The 15,547-nt window shown below is 42.9% G+C and overlaps 1 protein-coding gene across 2 annotated transcripts in view; it reads left to right on the top strand.

The window, feature by feature from the left end:
- ndrg3a (ndrg family member 3a) overlaps nt 1–15,547 on the top strand; it is a 33,796-nt gene that overhangs the window by 2,740 nt on the left and 15,509 nt on the right. For both annotated transcript variants that reach the window (XM_006784693.3, XM_006784691.3), the window contains exon 2: nt 14,605–14,686. In XM_006784693.3, the coding sequence (XP_006784756.1) occupies nt 14,630–14,686 (57 nt within the window). In that variant the 5' untranslated portion in view covers nt 14,605–14,629. The remainder of the gene's footprint in view (nt 1–14,604; nt 14,687–15,547) is intronic.

The following is a 15,547-nucleotide window of genomic DNA, read 5'->3' as shown; positions in this document are numbered from 1 at the left end:
TTGCGCTGTCTTCTACATAGTTTTCTCAACACTTTCTTATCTGCTGGATCCCATCCCTGCTAGAAGGAGGGCTCCATCTCCATTTTCCTTATCAACATCGGCGGCCAAATCAGCAGGTGGGAGTGAGGCGAGGAGAAGCACAGGTGGTAAGCTTGTTGATCCAAAGAGTTGGATGCAAGCCAGGTTTGACCTCTGGACTGTCCCCGTCTCCCCGCTTTTCATTTAGGATCACATATTGAGCACATCTGCACAGATGCCATCACATTAACCCTCAGTTTTCTCTGTTCCTCTCGTTTGTCTGAAGGTGGTTGTTGAATTTCTGCGGAAAAGAAGCTGTATGCACTAATCCAGATTGGGGGGGGATATTCCAAATCCCTGTTTGTCATAGATCCATATAAGCTGGCACACATCACACAGCAGGCTCTCCGAACTTAAAAGTGTTAACAGCAGCACGCGGCTTTTAGTTATAGCGCCTCACAATAGGCTGTGAGCCGTATGAGCGGTTTCATCCTCCGTTTGCTTTATGGTCACAGGGACACCCAAGACACTTAGATGCTTTAATGTGACGAAGCATATGGGAGATGCAGCGCCCTGGTAGTTTCAGGACCCCCTCGATCCATGTTTCTGCTGGAAGCTGATAAATTCTCTCACACATGAGACGCAGCGAGCACTGATCTAAAAACTTAGGGATCATACTTTGAGAGGTTTGGACCCTTTAGACTCGGCGAGAGTTGTTTGTTTCACGTTTGCACGTGTACATGTATTGTTGTTTTTACATATTAGGAAGAGATGAATAGTCGACATCTTTTTATCACTCGTCTGATGTTTTCTCGCTGGACTTAAAGTCAGCGTGCTGGAGTCGTAGAGTCAAAGCCAGCTGTTGAAGAATTCCTCATTGGTTGTTGTGATAAGAAGAATATGAGTTTATGCAAATGATGGTGGAAAAGGTCGCTCGATTTCAGCTGTGCCACCAGCTGAGCTGGATCTGGAGGGGGGGGGGGCGTACCTCCCCCTCCTGTGGTTGCCAAGGACACCGCCAGCCTCCACAGCGAACATTCGCCAAGGGAAGGCGCCAGAGGAGCCACCTCTGTGTTTCTCTGGGAAATTGAATTGTCAGCGATCAGTCATTGTGACAGCCAAGCTGACCACACAGATAACTCTATTAGCAGAGGCTGTGTTCCTGTGAGGCAACAGGCCTCTTAGCACTGATTCTTACACTGAAACATACTGAGAGTTGTCCTCATTCGAAGCTCGCTGTGTTTTCACAGGCAGAGGTCTTCACTGTCTCTGGATACAAGGGCTCTCATGTCTCTGTGCTCTGTTAATGTTTTATGGAAACAGTATCTTGTGTTTCCCTCCCCTAGTTTGTTGAAGTGACGCTGATGTGCCGTGCATGCGCGTGTCTGAGAAAGTTAGGTTCCGTGCCACACAGATGGCCTCGCCGCTGCGTTCACAGGTGCCCTTCAACCAGCCTGACCGCAGTCTCCAGATCCTGCTGAGCCTCCAGCAGGACTCTGCTCTTCTGGAAACTCTGCCTCTTCACATCAACCAGCTGTGACCCCGGACACAGACACACTCGCGCACACACATACTGTTTCTGTGTTCCACTTTCTTTCTTTAGGCTTCCTGCACAACTGAGCATGGCAAAGGAAATCCCCATAGACTGAGCCGCAGCTAGCCTAGCGTAGCAGAGTGGGGCAGGTACTCTATTAGCAGCGCTGAGTGCAGGGCAGACAGGCCTGGCCATTCGGCCAATTTATAGCCAGATACCAGGAGGAGCGGAGCCAGGAGAGACTCATTCAGTCAAACTCACACCTCGATCTGAGCTATCAGAGCTAATTTATCAAGACACAGCTGTCTCGTCCTTCGTCCCTTAGCAGCGATATTTTTTTCCCCTTGTAACCCGTCATTAAGCGTCCTTTATGTGACCTGTATATTCTGATGTCTATTGATTCATCAATGGTGTCTGTCATGAAGCTACAGCTTAGGCCTGGGCAGTATATTGATTTTTTTTAAGGTATGTTAATATGTTTTATAATGAAGTATGGGATGAGACAGCATTTGTGCTGATGTAGTTTAATGTTGTATGTAAACCCATGCTAGTAATTGCATGTCTTCTGTCACTCTATGCTGCAAAACAATTTTTCCAGAACTGTGCTCCGTCTGCATCTGCAGACTATTTCTCTCCCCAAGGTGTCCTGCACCATGAAGGAGAAAAAAACGTGTTGTCTAAAAAAATATTCCAGTTTAAAGATGATAGCTTAATGTTATAGTCAAGCTACTTCATTTATGGAAACAGAACGCTAACAAAATGCTGCAAGACTTGATTTATATTTTTTAGGGATACATTAAATTCGCCAGTGAAACGTTATATTTTTTAACATAGTTGGAAGATGTAAAATGGTCTAAGTTTCCCAACTATGCAGTGACTTCTGATATATGATTTCCCCCCATATCACCCAGCTGCACTGCAGCAACTCAGTTGTTTTCTGCAATACTGTTTTCTTATTAAGTCTGTTTGTCATTGTTTGAAAGGATCGTCTGGGTCAGTGCCCCGCGGGGCTTTGTGGAGTTAAAGGAAAGATGAAGTGAATTCATATGCGTGTTTGTGACATACATTATAAATGCACAGAGAACTTTTCTAGAGGAGGGTGAAATCTGCGAAGTCTCTATCACAATAAATGGTTTCATCTGTTTTTAAAAAGCGAGGAAGTCAAAGATAAGATAAGATAACCTTTATTAGTCCCACACGTGGGAAATTTGTTAAAGTGCGTAAGTCCATTATGTTTCCGTTCTCATGGCTGTTCAATTACAAATGAAGACACGCACAGGTCGGTTGTGTTACACCTCAGCTCTGGTCCAAATTGATGTTGCTTTGGTTCAGGTCTTTTGATCCTACCAGTCTTTTTATCAATCAGCCAACTTCATGCAATGGAGTTGGCTGTTGACTGATTCTTCCGATGGAAAAATTAAAGTTTCTCATTTGAAAAAGCAGCTGGTCCAATGCAGCAGCAGGGGGATTCACAATTAGCCAATCAGCTCCACAAGTAGGACTAACTATGATGTTAAGCCAAAGAATCAAGGAGGACTAATAGGAGCAATCATATGAACCTCATCCGTAGTGCTTGTACTTTGCTATCATCCAGTCTTAAAATCCCGGCCAGACTAGTATGTTTATGAGACAGAAGCGTCATCAAGTGTTAATTAGCTTAAAACTGAAGCACAAACTCCAGGAGGCCATATTATTCATTAGGTAATATCATTAAAACGCCAACCACTTGACGAGTTAACTTCCAGTCATTATTAGAGGAAGTGCAGTTTCTGACACCTCAACGGTGGCTTCATTTTTCAGTCCCGGAGGATGCGGCTTGGTATCTTAGCATCAGTGTCGAGTTAAAGCAGTGTTAAATTATGTTGGTCTCTAGTGATTACACTTGAAAATTTGGATGTGTTTACTTTACACTATGCAGTTTAATATAGTCACAGGGGTCCGGTCACACTGCCCACTAAGGCTCTCATAAAGTTGCAGCTTAGTGCAAGGACTACTACTTTATTTATAAACGAAGACCAGAATAGATGCTTGACTATATAGTACAATGTAGTGAGGAGGGTGGGGCATGGGGAGGGCTGACTCATATCCCAGCTTCCCTCTTGCAAACACCCGAATCCACAACTGCATAATGGATAAATTGAGTTTCCAGTTTGCTGGTCTGAAACATCAGAACACCAGTGGAAAATATTACTGTTGGTCTCTGGGTCTGCATTAGTGAAGTAAATTTAGGTTAAACGTTATGAAAAGTAATTTTACAAACCATAGCACTGTGTTTAGGGAGCCAGCCAGTTGTCCTCTGAGATTTTCTCTCGCATGTGCGTCTTCATGTAAGATGTAAAACATGCTGATTATGCCAGTAGATGTGCTGTTATGAATCAAATCTGCCAGATGGTGCTCTTCAATCTCATAAGACAATTAGCAGGTAAAGTGGCCTCCTTAAGGAATCCTTTAAAAGCACTCGCTGAGTAATAAGATGGTTTCTTGCACTTAGCTGCTCTACAGGATTAGACATGTGCATAAGTGTCCATGCTGGTGATAGACTTATTAATCGGTCCAGTTAATTATCGCAGCCTTCCCCGTGTCAGTTTCGCCATTCGATGGACAGGTGTAAATACCAAGCTTTCAAAGTGCAATATATCTTTTTGCTCACCTTCTTTTTTTTTAACACATACAATACATATACATATATTGACTGTAAAGTTAGGCAATACGTTGAGATTTTTCAAGTGGTCACGGCCATATCAACTGGGAATTGCCATTAAGTTATCAGATAGTGATCACTCTTAGCCTCGTGGCTCGGAAATTTGTCAGACACCACAATGGAGGCTTCAGGCTTTATGCTACTAATGCTAAACTCTTCTAGGCTCTTTTTTAAAAAAATAAGATCTCATATCGCTCATATCGTGAGATACTGTTACAGATCTTAGGTGATGCTGGAGTGCTCAGTTTCACAGCACTTTGCGTTATGGTTGCCAACACAGATGTAAGATGCACAAAGGAGAGAGAGCGGAATAAGAACATCTAGAAACGTAACATGCGCCTACACTGCTTTGCATCTTATCTGCTATAAATGTTAACTTTTTGTCTCCTTATTAATAATTGGGGGGGAAAAATGCTCAGCAATAATATAAGCATCTGTATTTGAGTGTTCCTCGAATCAGATATTGGTTTGTGTGCTTTTAGTTTTGTGATTCATATGTTTGTTTCTTTTACATGCAGAATGATATACTGTCAGTGATACTGATAATACTAAATAATTTACCAATGGTATTTTATGTTAGCTATAATATAAAATCAGCTGTAGTCATCATTCTAGAGCTCACCTCGTTTTTGCCAACATAGTGTCCGTGCTGGTGGGGCATGGGGTTAATGTGCTCTCATTAAGGTAGTGCTTTGTGGCCTGTTTAGTGCTCCTGCTGCTGGGGAGACAGTCTGTCTCTTTGATACCTTTGTCTGTAGGCTTATAGCTGTGCTAAGCAGTTTAATGTCATTTACATGTGTATTATATATCATTTTCATTGGATCTTATTTCAGTGAACACACTCCCCACATGCAGCTGTTGGCTATTGAAGTAGCTTTACCACTATAGTGTCTTTCATGCCAGTGAAGCCCTGCTAAACTGGATTGTGTGTTAGTGTTTTTTAAGTATGCAAGCTTTTAGTTGTCTGAAATTGCGTGTGTGTAAATAGGTGTGTTTACCTTTTTACAGATATCTGTCATTAGAAGAGGGGCCTCTTTTTTTGGCAGGCAGATGAGTGCACTGACTACAGTGTCGCTAAAGCTTTTTATCACAGACAGCGATGTTATGTTCATCGAGAGTGAACGTAACTGGTCAGAGGACAAGGTCGTGAGTCTTCTGTGGACATATTCTGTCTGGTGAATAGGTCTTAAACCTTATTGCTCCTATGTGTGTAATGTCCCGTGAGCCCTCCAAGTACAGCCTCTGCAATATTTTTATCACTTGCATTTTGAGTAATGACTGTCCGGAGGCACAGGATATTAAATGTAGTAATGACTGAGTCAGTGCGTCTTCAGATTCCTTTCTCAAAGATGGGTGAGTCAATTATAGTAATGCAGCTTTTAGCTTTTATTAGACCTTTTTAGTCCTAGAAGGATCAAACAAGGAGGTGGTAGATTTGTTTGTCTTATTAACTGCCCTGAAATAGCTTCTCTCTGGCAGGCTTTCCCATGCAGTGATCATCTATGCATAGTAGGGCTGCCACGATTAGTCGACTAGTCACGATTACGTCGACTATCAAAATCGTCGACGACTGATTTAATAGTCGACTCGTTTGAAGCTTTGTAAGATCACAAAAGACGCAGGAATAAGTAGTAGGATTTAAGAGTGTAATAACGGACTGAAACAGAAGATGGCAGCACTGCATGTACAAGGATGCCAGCTGCCGTTAAACCCCGAAGAAGAAGAAGAAACTGTGTCCCAGAATTCATAGCGCAGCCCAGCTCAGTTTCCAGCAATGGCGGCAGCTAGTTAGTTTTAATATTACTCTTATTATTCTTTCTGGGTCACAAAATAAACGTTAAACATATTTTCAGGCGAGAATGTAGCTGTGTAAACCTCAAATATCTGCTCAGTTTATCAAGATACCACATATTTTCAAAAGCGCTCTGACGTTTTCGGAGACGTCTGTTACCCACTAGCTCGATAGCTAGCCGGGGGCAAAGCTCTCTAGAGCACGTGAGAACACCGGACTCCAGGCAAATCGTTTTCAAACCCACCGCCGTCTTTCGCTACTCAGGTTAAACATATATATAAGTCACTTAGATAACTTAAAAATGTTATTGTTTGGCTTTTTTTCAGTGTTTTATTTGTTCCTGAGTAAATCGGTTTGGCTGAGATTAAAGTTATAGTTTTTACACAGCTGAATAAATGTCAAGCAGACAACTGATTATCAGAAGTGTGAGATGCTCGAGAATATACTCCAGTGTCCCGTTATATTTTAGATAGCAAGGAGTTTATTAAACTTCACCGAAACAACCTGCAAATTTCATTAAAATGTAATAAACTATCATCTTGTCTTTATTTTTAGTTAGCACATACGTTAAACACTTAAAGCTGTAAGCTAATGATAGTTATATAAGAGCAGATGCTGCTGGTGCAAAAAGCTGTACGTTTTACGTCCAATGGATGATGATCTGATTAGTCGACTAATTGCAAAAATAATCGGTGACTAGTCGACTATCAAAATAATCATTTGTGGCAGCCCTAATGCATATTGGCATGTATTCATTTATTACAGAGCCTAAGCCATTGTTTAGAAGTTTAATGTCAAAACCAGCTATGGGTGTTGCCCCACATTTGGGATTTTGGATAAAAATATACCTTTTCAACTGAATCCTGAGAAAAATGTCAGCAACATGTCTCATTATAGTATTTTTCTCATTTTGTCAAAAGAAGAAAAACTCTTCTGCCAGCTTGTATCAGGAGAATAATAGAAGCTGTAAGGAGAATGATGGAGCCTCAGGAGAGCAAGCTGTCATTTAATTACGCAGACATGAACCACGGGGAGCTGCGTGCGAGTGCGCGTGCATGCCAGTGTGTGTCTGTGCTCGTTCATCTGTGTGGGTTTGCTGACAGTATCTGCAGGAGATGCTTCATGTTATAGGTCAGCTTTTCCCACAGTGGAGAACAAAACATCTCAGACTCCAGATCGGATTTCCTCCCAGGTATTATCTCTCTCAGTTTAAATTCTTTCTGTCAGTTACATTGTTAGTGACCTAACAAGGGGACTAGGCTGGGAGGGGAGGGGGGGGGGGGGGGGGGGGGGGGTCTAAAATGCAAAACGAATGGATTTTTCCTCTAATTCTCTTACCAAATGACCCCAGTTAGAGCAATAATCTGCAACTGAGCCTTGTCACAGCCCATTAGCTTTACTCCGGTGCGGATTGTCGCCTCTAAAGACTCAGAACTATAAACACCGGCTTTGCCTGTTTACAAAAAGTGAGGATAAGGAAATTTCTAGTAACTGTACACTAGAAAGATTCCACTTGAATAGGGCATCACCGCACCAGTGCCCGGGTTAGGCGAAGTTGTTTACACAGATTTGTGCTTACCCCGAAATTGAAAACAGAGGAGCAGACATGGATGTCGGGCTCTCTGAATGGCTGGCAGGAGGCTAGTGGAATTTGTGCTAGCCTGTTTTCTATTGTGATGTGAAGATCGCTGAAGTGTTGAATGAGGACAGAAGTTTTAGTTGAGGACAGACATGCTTGTGTTCCTCTGTGATTGTAACATTTTGGCAGATGGGCAGATAAGTCTGCGTCCTCAGTGGAAGTGAGTTGGTCATAGGCCCAAGTCAAGAACGAGATATTCCGTTGGATGCTGCCCTGAAGCCCGTTAACATTCCAGTAACCAAACTGGGTTATTTATCAGATAATAAAATATCCTTAAATTTTCCCCAAAGGTTGGGACATTTTGTGTTATAGCGGCTAAAATATTAAGCGGTCATTCTCTGTCAGTTTATCTAATGCTTCCCACTTAATTCCAATTGTACTGTTCCCATGGATTTTTTTTTTAGGAACATTTCTAATTGTAAGTTTTTGGGAATGACACTGAAGGCTAAACGAACCTGTAAAAACAACGTTAAAATAGAGTAACTAGATGCAATATGACAAAAAAGAAGGTAAAAATTACAGAAAAAGAGCACAATTAAATAGAAAATACCAAATAGTGAAATAACTTTTAAAAAGCTCAATAAATTAAATCTGCATATATTGGAGCCAAGTAAAGATGTGAAAAAATAAATAAGAGTTTCTGTATCTGTCCTTTTGGCACTGCCTGTCTGAAAAGATCACGTGGTTCAGAGGTTTTCCTTTTATTATCTATAACTTTTGGCCACAGCCACAGTTGTTTGCATGATCTCTGCGTCAGCTGATGGAAGAATCCACTTTGATTCCAACTGGATGATTCAGAGTAGATACTGGATTCTGACAGCAACCACAGAAGAGAAATCCTTAGGCAAGTAAGATGGATTCATTCCACTCATAGTTCAATATTAAGGCCAAAAAATGTTTCTTTGTAGTAACATGCCTGGGACTACACCACATTTAATTTCCAAAGAGTGCAGTCCCTCCACAGTAATTACCCACCACATGCAAAAAGTCCTGGAGCCAGATATGGTTACACTGTGGTTAGGGAACTGTGAGTGTAGTCTCATTTGCAACACAATATGCAACACAATAAAATTACACAGTGTTCCTGGGTCTTAGTCAGCTCGCCAGGCGCGTCCATCTTATTGTCCAAGGACCTCACATAACCCCATGATGATTGCTGGAATGGCTCCGGCTCTGAACCCCCATCATCACCTCTGCAGCTCCTCCAGGATTACAGGCCTCGCTCCGGGCAGTCGAGCTGTCAGCACGATCAGATCAGTAAACTGAAAGTAGCCATTTCACTTTAGAATAAAAATGCTGAGAGCAAAAGAAGAAGAAGCTTTATCAAGGAATAAAGTCAATACAATTTTAATAAAATCCAAACGACAAAAACTGCCACTCAAAACAGCACCAGGGGAAGGAGAAATGAGCCCAGACATATGTTTATACATACCATGATATTTCTTTTTACTATGGAAGTGTTTCTGCTTCTTCATCTTCTTTTTTTACCAGGATCTGGCCCACTGGAAAGTTGTGTGGGCCCAGGAAATATATGTATGATTTTAAAATTATAAGCTTACATTTTATTATCATTTTCACCTTTATTGAACAGTGAAGAGACCATAGGGGAAGACACAGGAAAGTTTTTCAGGCCAGATTTAAACTCGAGCTGCTGCCTTTCAGTCATGTGGCACATGGTCACCTGCACACACAGCAAGCGCCCGTAAATTTCCATTTCTGATCCCTGACTTTAGTCTGTCATTTCACTCACTAAATTAGCTTAGTTTCTTGAGGATTAAGGTGAGACTTATAGGGGATCTGAAGGCTTTGCTGAACTGTCCCTCTTGTTCTGTGTGAAATGATGTGTGGTCATAAAAAATCAAAACGCACCCGAGTTCACCAAAGACCTTAAACTCTCACAGAGAGCGTGCTGACCTGTCAAGCATCATCAGTTTAGAAACGCGCTGTTCTATGGAGGATACAGTTCCTGCACAGAGCTTTAGTGTGATCCACCACTACTCTTTGCAAATTTTGTCTTTTTTATTTTTTTTTGTGCGAGCTGAAAACTTCTGCAGCACCGACTTTCAGAGGATCAAAACACGAAAATAAATATTCGCTGCTTTTAAGCAAGAATCCCTTTTACATACCACAGAAAACAAACTTCAAATGAATTTAGATCAGCCTAAGAGGAGAGTTTGAAGTTAAAGTCATTAAGATAAATAAACCATAAGGATTCTGAATTTTAAAAAGGCAATGTGTGGTAGGGCAAAGTGACACATTACCAATGACTAAGATGATTTTTGTACTGTTGAAATGCTTAAAATGTGTAGAACTGTAAATCAGAAGCAATGCAGAAGAACTGAAACTTTTTTTTGTAGTTTTCTATATAAAAATTAAATTTAAAACCATGTTTGTAACATTTTGTGCACTTTGGTTTTTTTAATTGGTTTTCTTGGGGGCTGTTAATTAGTCCTTCATTTGAACCCCACCGTCATTGCCGTAATCCTCTTCCCACCATGCCGGATGACAGTGAGTCGATAGGATTTCATTGTTTATCGCCATAGCAGTACACCTGATGGCTGAGTCAGGGTCTTCGTAGCCCTGGAGACACGTTAATATGAGGTCACTATGCTGATATTCAGCACGAAAGCAGAGAGGCCAGAGTCAAAGTGCGGCCATGACGTAAACAAGTAAATCTGAAGTCACTGTTGCCATGGTGAAAAAGGGCGAAGTTAAGGGGTGGCACAGCTGGGCTTTCAGTTGCCTGCAAACAGTTCCTGATGGCCCAAGGTGTGATGGAGATGAGCAGAAAAGGGAAAAGATAGAGAGAGTGCAGAGAAGGAGAGGATGAGGGAGTGAGGAAAAAGTGGGAGGAGGGGGATTTGCTCATCAATCACTCAGGGATGCCTGCTGACATGGCCGCTACAGGACTCCTTTTGTTGGCAAAGACGAGGTATATCTCAAGGAAGTGTTTGGCATGCGCCACTGTGTCCACACACGGATGTATTCAGGCGCCTGCGTCTCACTGTTAAAGCAAAGACTGGCTCTGTCTCTGCTTAAAGCTCAGGATGTTCTGTGTGAGGTAGGCAGGAGTGCTTGCCAGCAGAAGAACGGGGAGGGGGGGGGGGCGATGGTAAATGAGTTATCCCTTTATTAAACTGACAGATTTCAGCATGTCTTTGCAATTCTTCCAATAAAGTCATTTTGCCAGAATTGGAAGACCTCCTGGTCTCTCAGAGACACTGCTGACTCTAGAATATAATGAAAGATGACCTTTTCAGTGTAGAAAGAGCCTCGTGTGGGCTTTCTCTTGACACACTTTCTGCAGGATCCTCTGTTGCCTGCTCCTTTCCTCGTTGTGTGAGCTGATATTTATCCTTGGCGATGAGGCTCTCCTAAAAGCAACACGCTTTTTCAGGCCGAAGAACCTGAAGAGCACAGATGTGGGAAATTAAAGTGTGAGATCCAGCATGTAATCTGGTGTTACTCGTATTAATGCAGGTGGAGCTGAGTAAAACAGAACCTGGTATTAGAGAGAATTTGTTAAGAGTGATCGGTTACAACAGATGGTTATACTGTTAAGGCAGGAAGATCTTGTTCCATATCAGCACTTTGAATCCTTCCCCCATCCTCCTCCACATCCATGGTGCGGTGTGAATGTGGGACAAACCTTGCAAGCTGCAAAGTGAATTTCCCTGCTGTAGCCTGGGAATCATTTCCTGTTACAGTTATAGAATTCTTTGCTATCATCGAGATAACATGTATGTGTTACACTCGAGCATTGTTCCACGGCACTGAAGGAAATGAAGCTCAAAACGTGTTTCGGCAGCTCTCATTTCTACCATTATCTATTCCCCTTGTTTCTTTGCCTTACATCTGTCCCGTGGGTCTATCCCAGTTTAGAATAAACATCAGCAACCAGCTTTGTCTCTATGGCAACAGCTGTAGATGCTGAATGGTAGCTCAGACATAGAGTAGGCAGGAAAAGGGTGGTGAAGGCAGTGGATGTTTCTAAATGTGATCTGGTGCTCTTTACCTGCATTGTTACAAGGGGCTATGAGACCAGCAGAGCTGCTCTGGGATACAGCTAGTCTGTACCCAATTTACAGTCACATGATATGTAACATTTCCGGCTTCATCAGTCTGATAAATGATGGCATTTTGTCATTTAGATGAGGTCGACTTAGCGTTACGTTAGTGTTCCTCTCTGCTTCATTCACATATATCCACAACAGTGACAGAGTGAGGCAGGTAACCCTCGTGACATTGTGAGTTTTCCTGCCTCGGCTTCTATATTTAGGAAGTCACCTCGATAACAGAGAAGCTACTTGCTCACCTTTGTGAATTGAGGAAGTCAGTGATCAAATCTTTCACACCTTGTTGATGTTGCACTATGCCATGTGCAGAAATACGTCCAACTCTCTCACTCTGCTTTTGTCACGGTTTGCCAGGGCAAGCCGTGGGGAATGTTGGAGAAAGGACTCAAACGCTGGACTTAGTGCAATGAACAGTGCATTTATTTACAGTGGGGGTAAATGTACACCACACAATAAGTCTCCAGAGTGCTCCCTCAACTCCTGTGTCGTGCCTTCTCCCAAGTGCTGGTATTCCGTGCTCTCTGCTCCTGTGCCTACGCACACCCCGTGCGTCCTGCAGTCCCGTGTTCCGCTCTCCTGAGGAAAAAACAACAGACGCAGCCGTTATGGCACCACTCCAGCAGGCATACACTTAACAGTACTTGAGACACTGACATGGAGTCTAACTCAACGATCCTGCGCCGGAGGAAGCTCCATCGCTCTGTTAAGTAGCTCCCCCGAAGAGCCTGATCAGAAGCAGGTGTGTGGGAGCCTAGGCGTGACCAGCAGCTGGCAGGGCCACACCCATCAGGCCTGCAGGTGGCTGTCCTTCATCCTCCAGCCACACACACACGTACATACACCAGCATGGAACACAAGAGCACAGTGCAGCAAACACACATCCAATAATAATAATAATAATAATAAAGGTCCACACTGTTCACGGACCCCGAGTCCCCGGGACCGGGTCCGTGACAGCTTTGTGATGCTCTCAGTAAGTGAAGTAAGCATGTAAAGGAAAACATAGAAAAAAAGACTTCTAAAAACAGCTGGAAGCAACAAACTGACTTCTGCTATTGTTAATGTTCTGGCAATATTTTGATTGTAAAGTTGTTAGCGATCAATTGTTTTAACCTTACCCATCACAGCCACACTCTAAAACCCAGTAAAAATGTTAGTGTACCTATTTTTCTTTCTCCTGTCGTGGCTGTTTAGGACATTTTACAAAGCGATGATGAGCTGAGCAACTGAAGATTCAGTGTGTGAGCCTGCCTTGGTATAATATGCACTCAGAGCTGCTGTGCTGTTTTGAAGGTGACATGTATATGCTACTGGGTCCAAGCTTATACAGGAAAGCGCAAATTCAAATGCTGTGAGATTAATGAACAGTGCATGTCTAAGAGAGGCTGATTTTTGTGCAACGCCAGGTTGCACAAAGCAAGTCGCTCACAAGAAAGGTGTAGAGCATTTGAGCAGTTTTCAAGATAAAAGCAAGCGTTCTGCTTCTGTAATATTGCTGGTGTAGAGGATAGAAGGCGGTGAGGTCAGTGGGGTTAGGCTATGAAAGCCACCCAGTCAGCCTGTCCGTTTAAGCTTGCCTTGACCCCCGTCGCACTAAACACTTCAATTACCCTACTAGCCAGCTACAAATAAAGCAGGTCTTTGCCTCCTTCCTTTCTGTGACGGCCTGAGGAAGTATTGGATTGATCCGACCAATACACCCAATCTGCTCAAGCATGCAGAATATTTGTTTTTCTTCTTTTCCTTGTTCACTTGTCTAAATATTATTTAGTTCCACTCCCGAGCCGGATTTGTCAGCAGGGATTTTGCCTGGCATGTTTTCACTCCCCATTTACTGATCGCTGAGTCCTTCCAATCCTGGATGTTTCCACATATTTTTTTCTTTCTCTGAACTGTTTTTTTTATGTAATTTGAGGATTGTGCTCACTTGTTGCCATCTGCTTCCCTGGCTTTTTCCCATGCAATTTGAAATCTGTTATTAGTCCAGTACGACCCCTGAGCCGATTCATGCATCAGCAGGCAGATGTGGGTTTAGACCTTTGTCAGGCAATTGCAGGGTGAAACTGCTGGTAAAACAAACATGGCGTGACGTCATCTATTCTGGTGTCTCCTGCTGGCTGTTTGACTCTTCTCTAACCAATTGAAGGTTATCTGATACCAGCAGCTCAATGTCATTCCAAGGGGGGTTGGCTTGGATTCAGGAAGTGATTAAAAGGTAGCAGTTGGCCGGTCTTCCATCCAATTGCATTTGCCTACACGTCTTGCTTGTTTCTCCTAGCATAGTGTGTGTTTGTTCTTTTAATGCCGTCCATCTATAGAAAGGCTGTCTGCTGTGGTTTTAGCTTGCCGGTTGTAAGCATTGACCTAGAAGAGTTAGAGCCTCCATCTGCTGCTATGTGCAACATGAGCCACGCTTCTAGGAATGGCCAAGTAATTCAATGCTACTTCCTGTCCTCACCTTGTGCAAACAGGGGGGCAAAATAGGTAGCATTTCAGGGAAAGTGGGGGAGGGCGACACTTCTGTGTCAGGATTCTTGTTCAGTAATTACGAGCAGGGACAAATGGCTGGCTTCAAGGGGAAAACAAATGAGGTGGCCTTCAGGACTTTTTGCTAAATCTGGCCTGATACATATTTGCGTTTGCTCACTACCTGTGTGGAGCAGAAATGAGGCCTTTTGGCCTCTGTGTCTGACTCTTATAACAGCGCAAGTATCACAGCGCTAGTGTGAATTTTAAAAAGGCAAGATAGAAAGATGGACATCTTTTAATCTGAGATTTTAAGTGTCTTTGGGAGCACGCGGTCCTCCTCCTGATGAAAATGTTTCGTTTTTCCTTCTTGGACAGTGGTTTCGAGTGATCCAACAGGAAGATGGATGAGCTCCAGGATGTACAGCTGACTGAGATCAAGCCGCTGCTGACCAATAAGGTGAGTTGCAGCGAGAACAAGGTGATGACAAGCTGTAGAGGCAACAACATTAACTTTTTGTAACCATACACATAAAATGAACAGATGTGTTGTCTCCTAAAAATGAATAAGCACCCACTACAGCACTCCCAGGAAAATACATACACTAATACACTAGTCATGCATGCTCTGCAGTGCCGTTCATCAAAGTGAATTATTCATATATGCTCAAGTGTAAAGGGAATGGGGGGGGCGGCGGCAAAAGGGGTTGTAGACAGAATGAAGCAATGAGAGAATAACAGAGGCAGAGAAAACAGTCTGGCAAGGAGGTAAAGAGATCAAAGGAAAAGCTAAAAGAAACTCATCTCCTTTATTTCTGAAGCTTGAAAGTTTGCAGCGAGTGAGAGACAATAAAAGCAGAAAGAGACAAGAAGCGCTACCTGTCTTTCCTTCTTCCCGCCTTCATTCTCAACACCTGATTAACTGATTAGAACAATAATGATGACGATGACGATGTGTCTGTTTTGTTCTGTACCCCGATCACTGACACAGTCAGGAGCATATCGTGCCTCAGAGGGAGGAGTGTGTGATTATGTATCGGCTCTTAGGGGATTGCGTCACCTCAGGGGTGGATTTGAAGAGTGAGAACATTTCTCTGAGTGTGCTCTATGCCACTTAAGGTAAATGTAATATGTTAGAAGACAGAGTGGGGAAAATGCATCATGGAAATCATTGAAATAGAGGAGACTGGCACTGACCTCTCACTCCACCTAGTGGTCAGCTCATTAAACAGATGAGTCTTCAAAGTGGATTGAGATGATGTTGATGATGTGATAACAATGATGAAGGAGGATCCTCATTTCTGTAAAAGTGGTGGAAACT

The sequence above is a fragment of the Neolamprologus brichardi genome, chromosome 5, assembly GCF_056152115.1.
Source record: "Neolamprologus brichardi isolate AB-2024 chromosome 5, ASM5615211v1, whole genome shotgun sequence".
Lineage (NCBI taxonomy): Eukaryota > Metazoa > Chordata > Actinopteri > Cichliformes > Cichlidae > Neolamprologus > Neolamprologus brichardi.
This window is presented reverse-complemented; position numbering and strand designations above follow the sequence as displayed.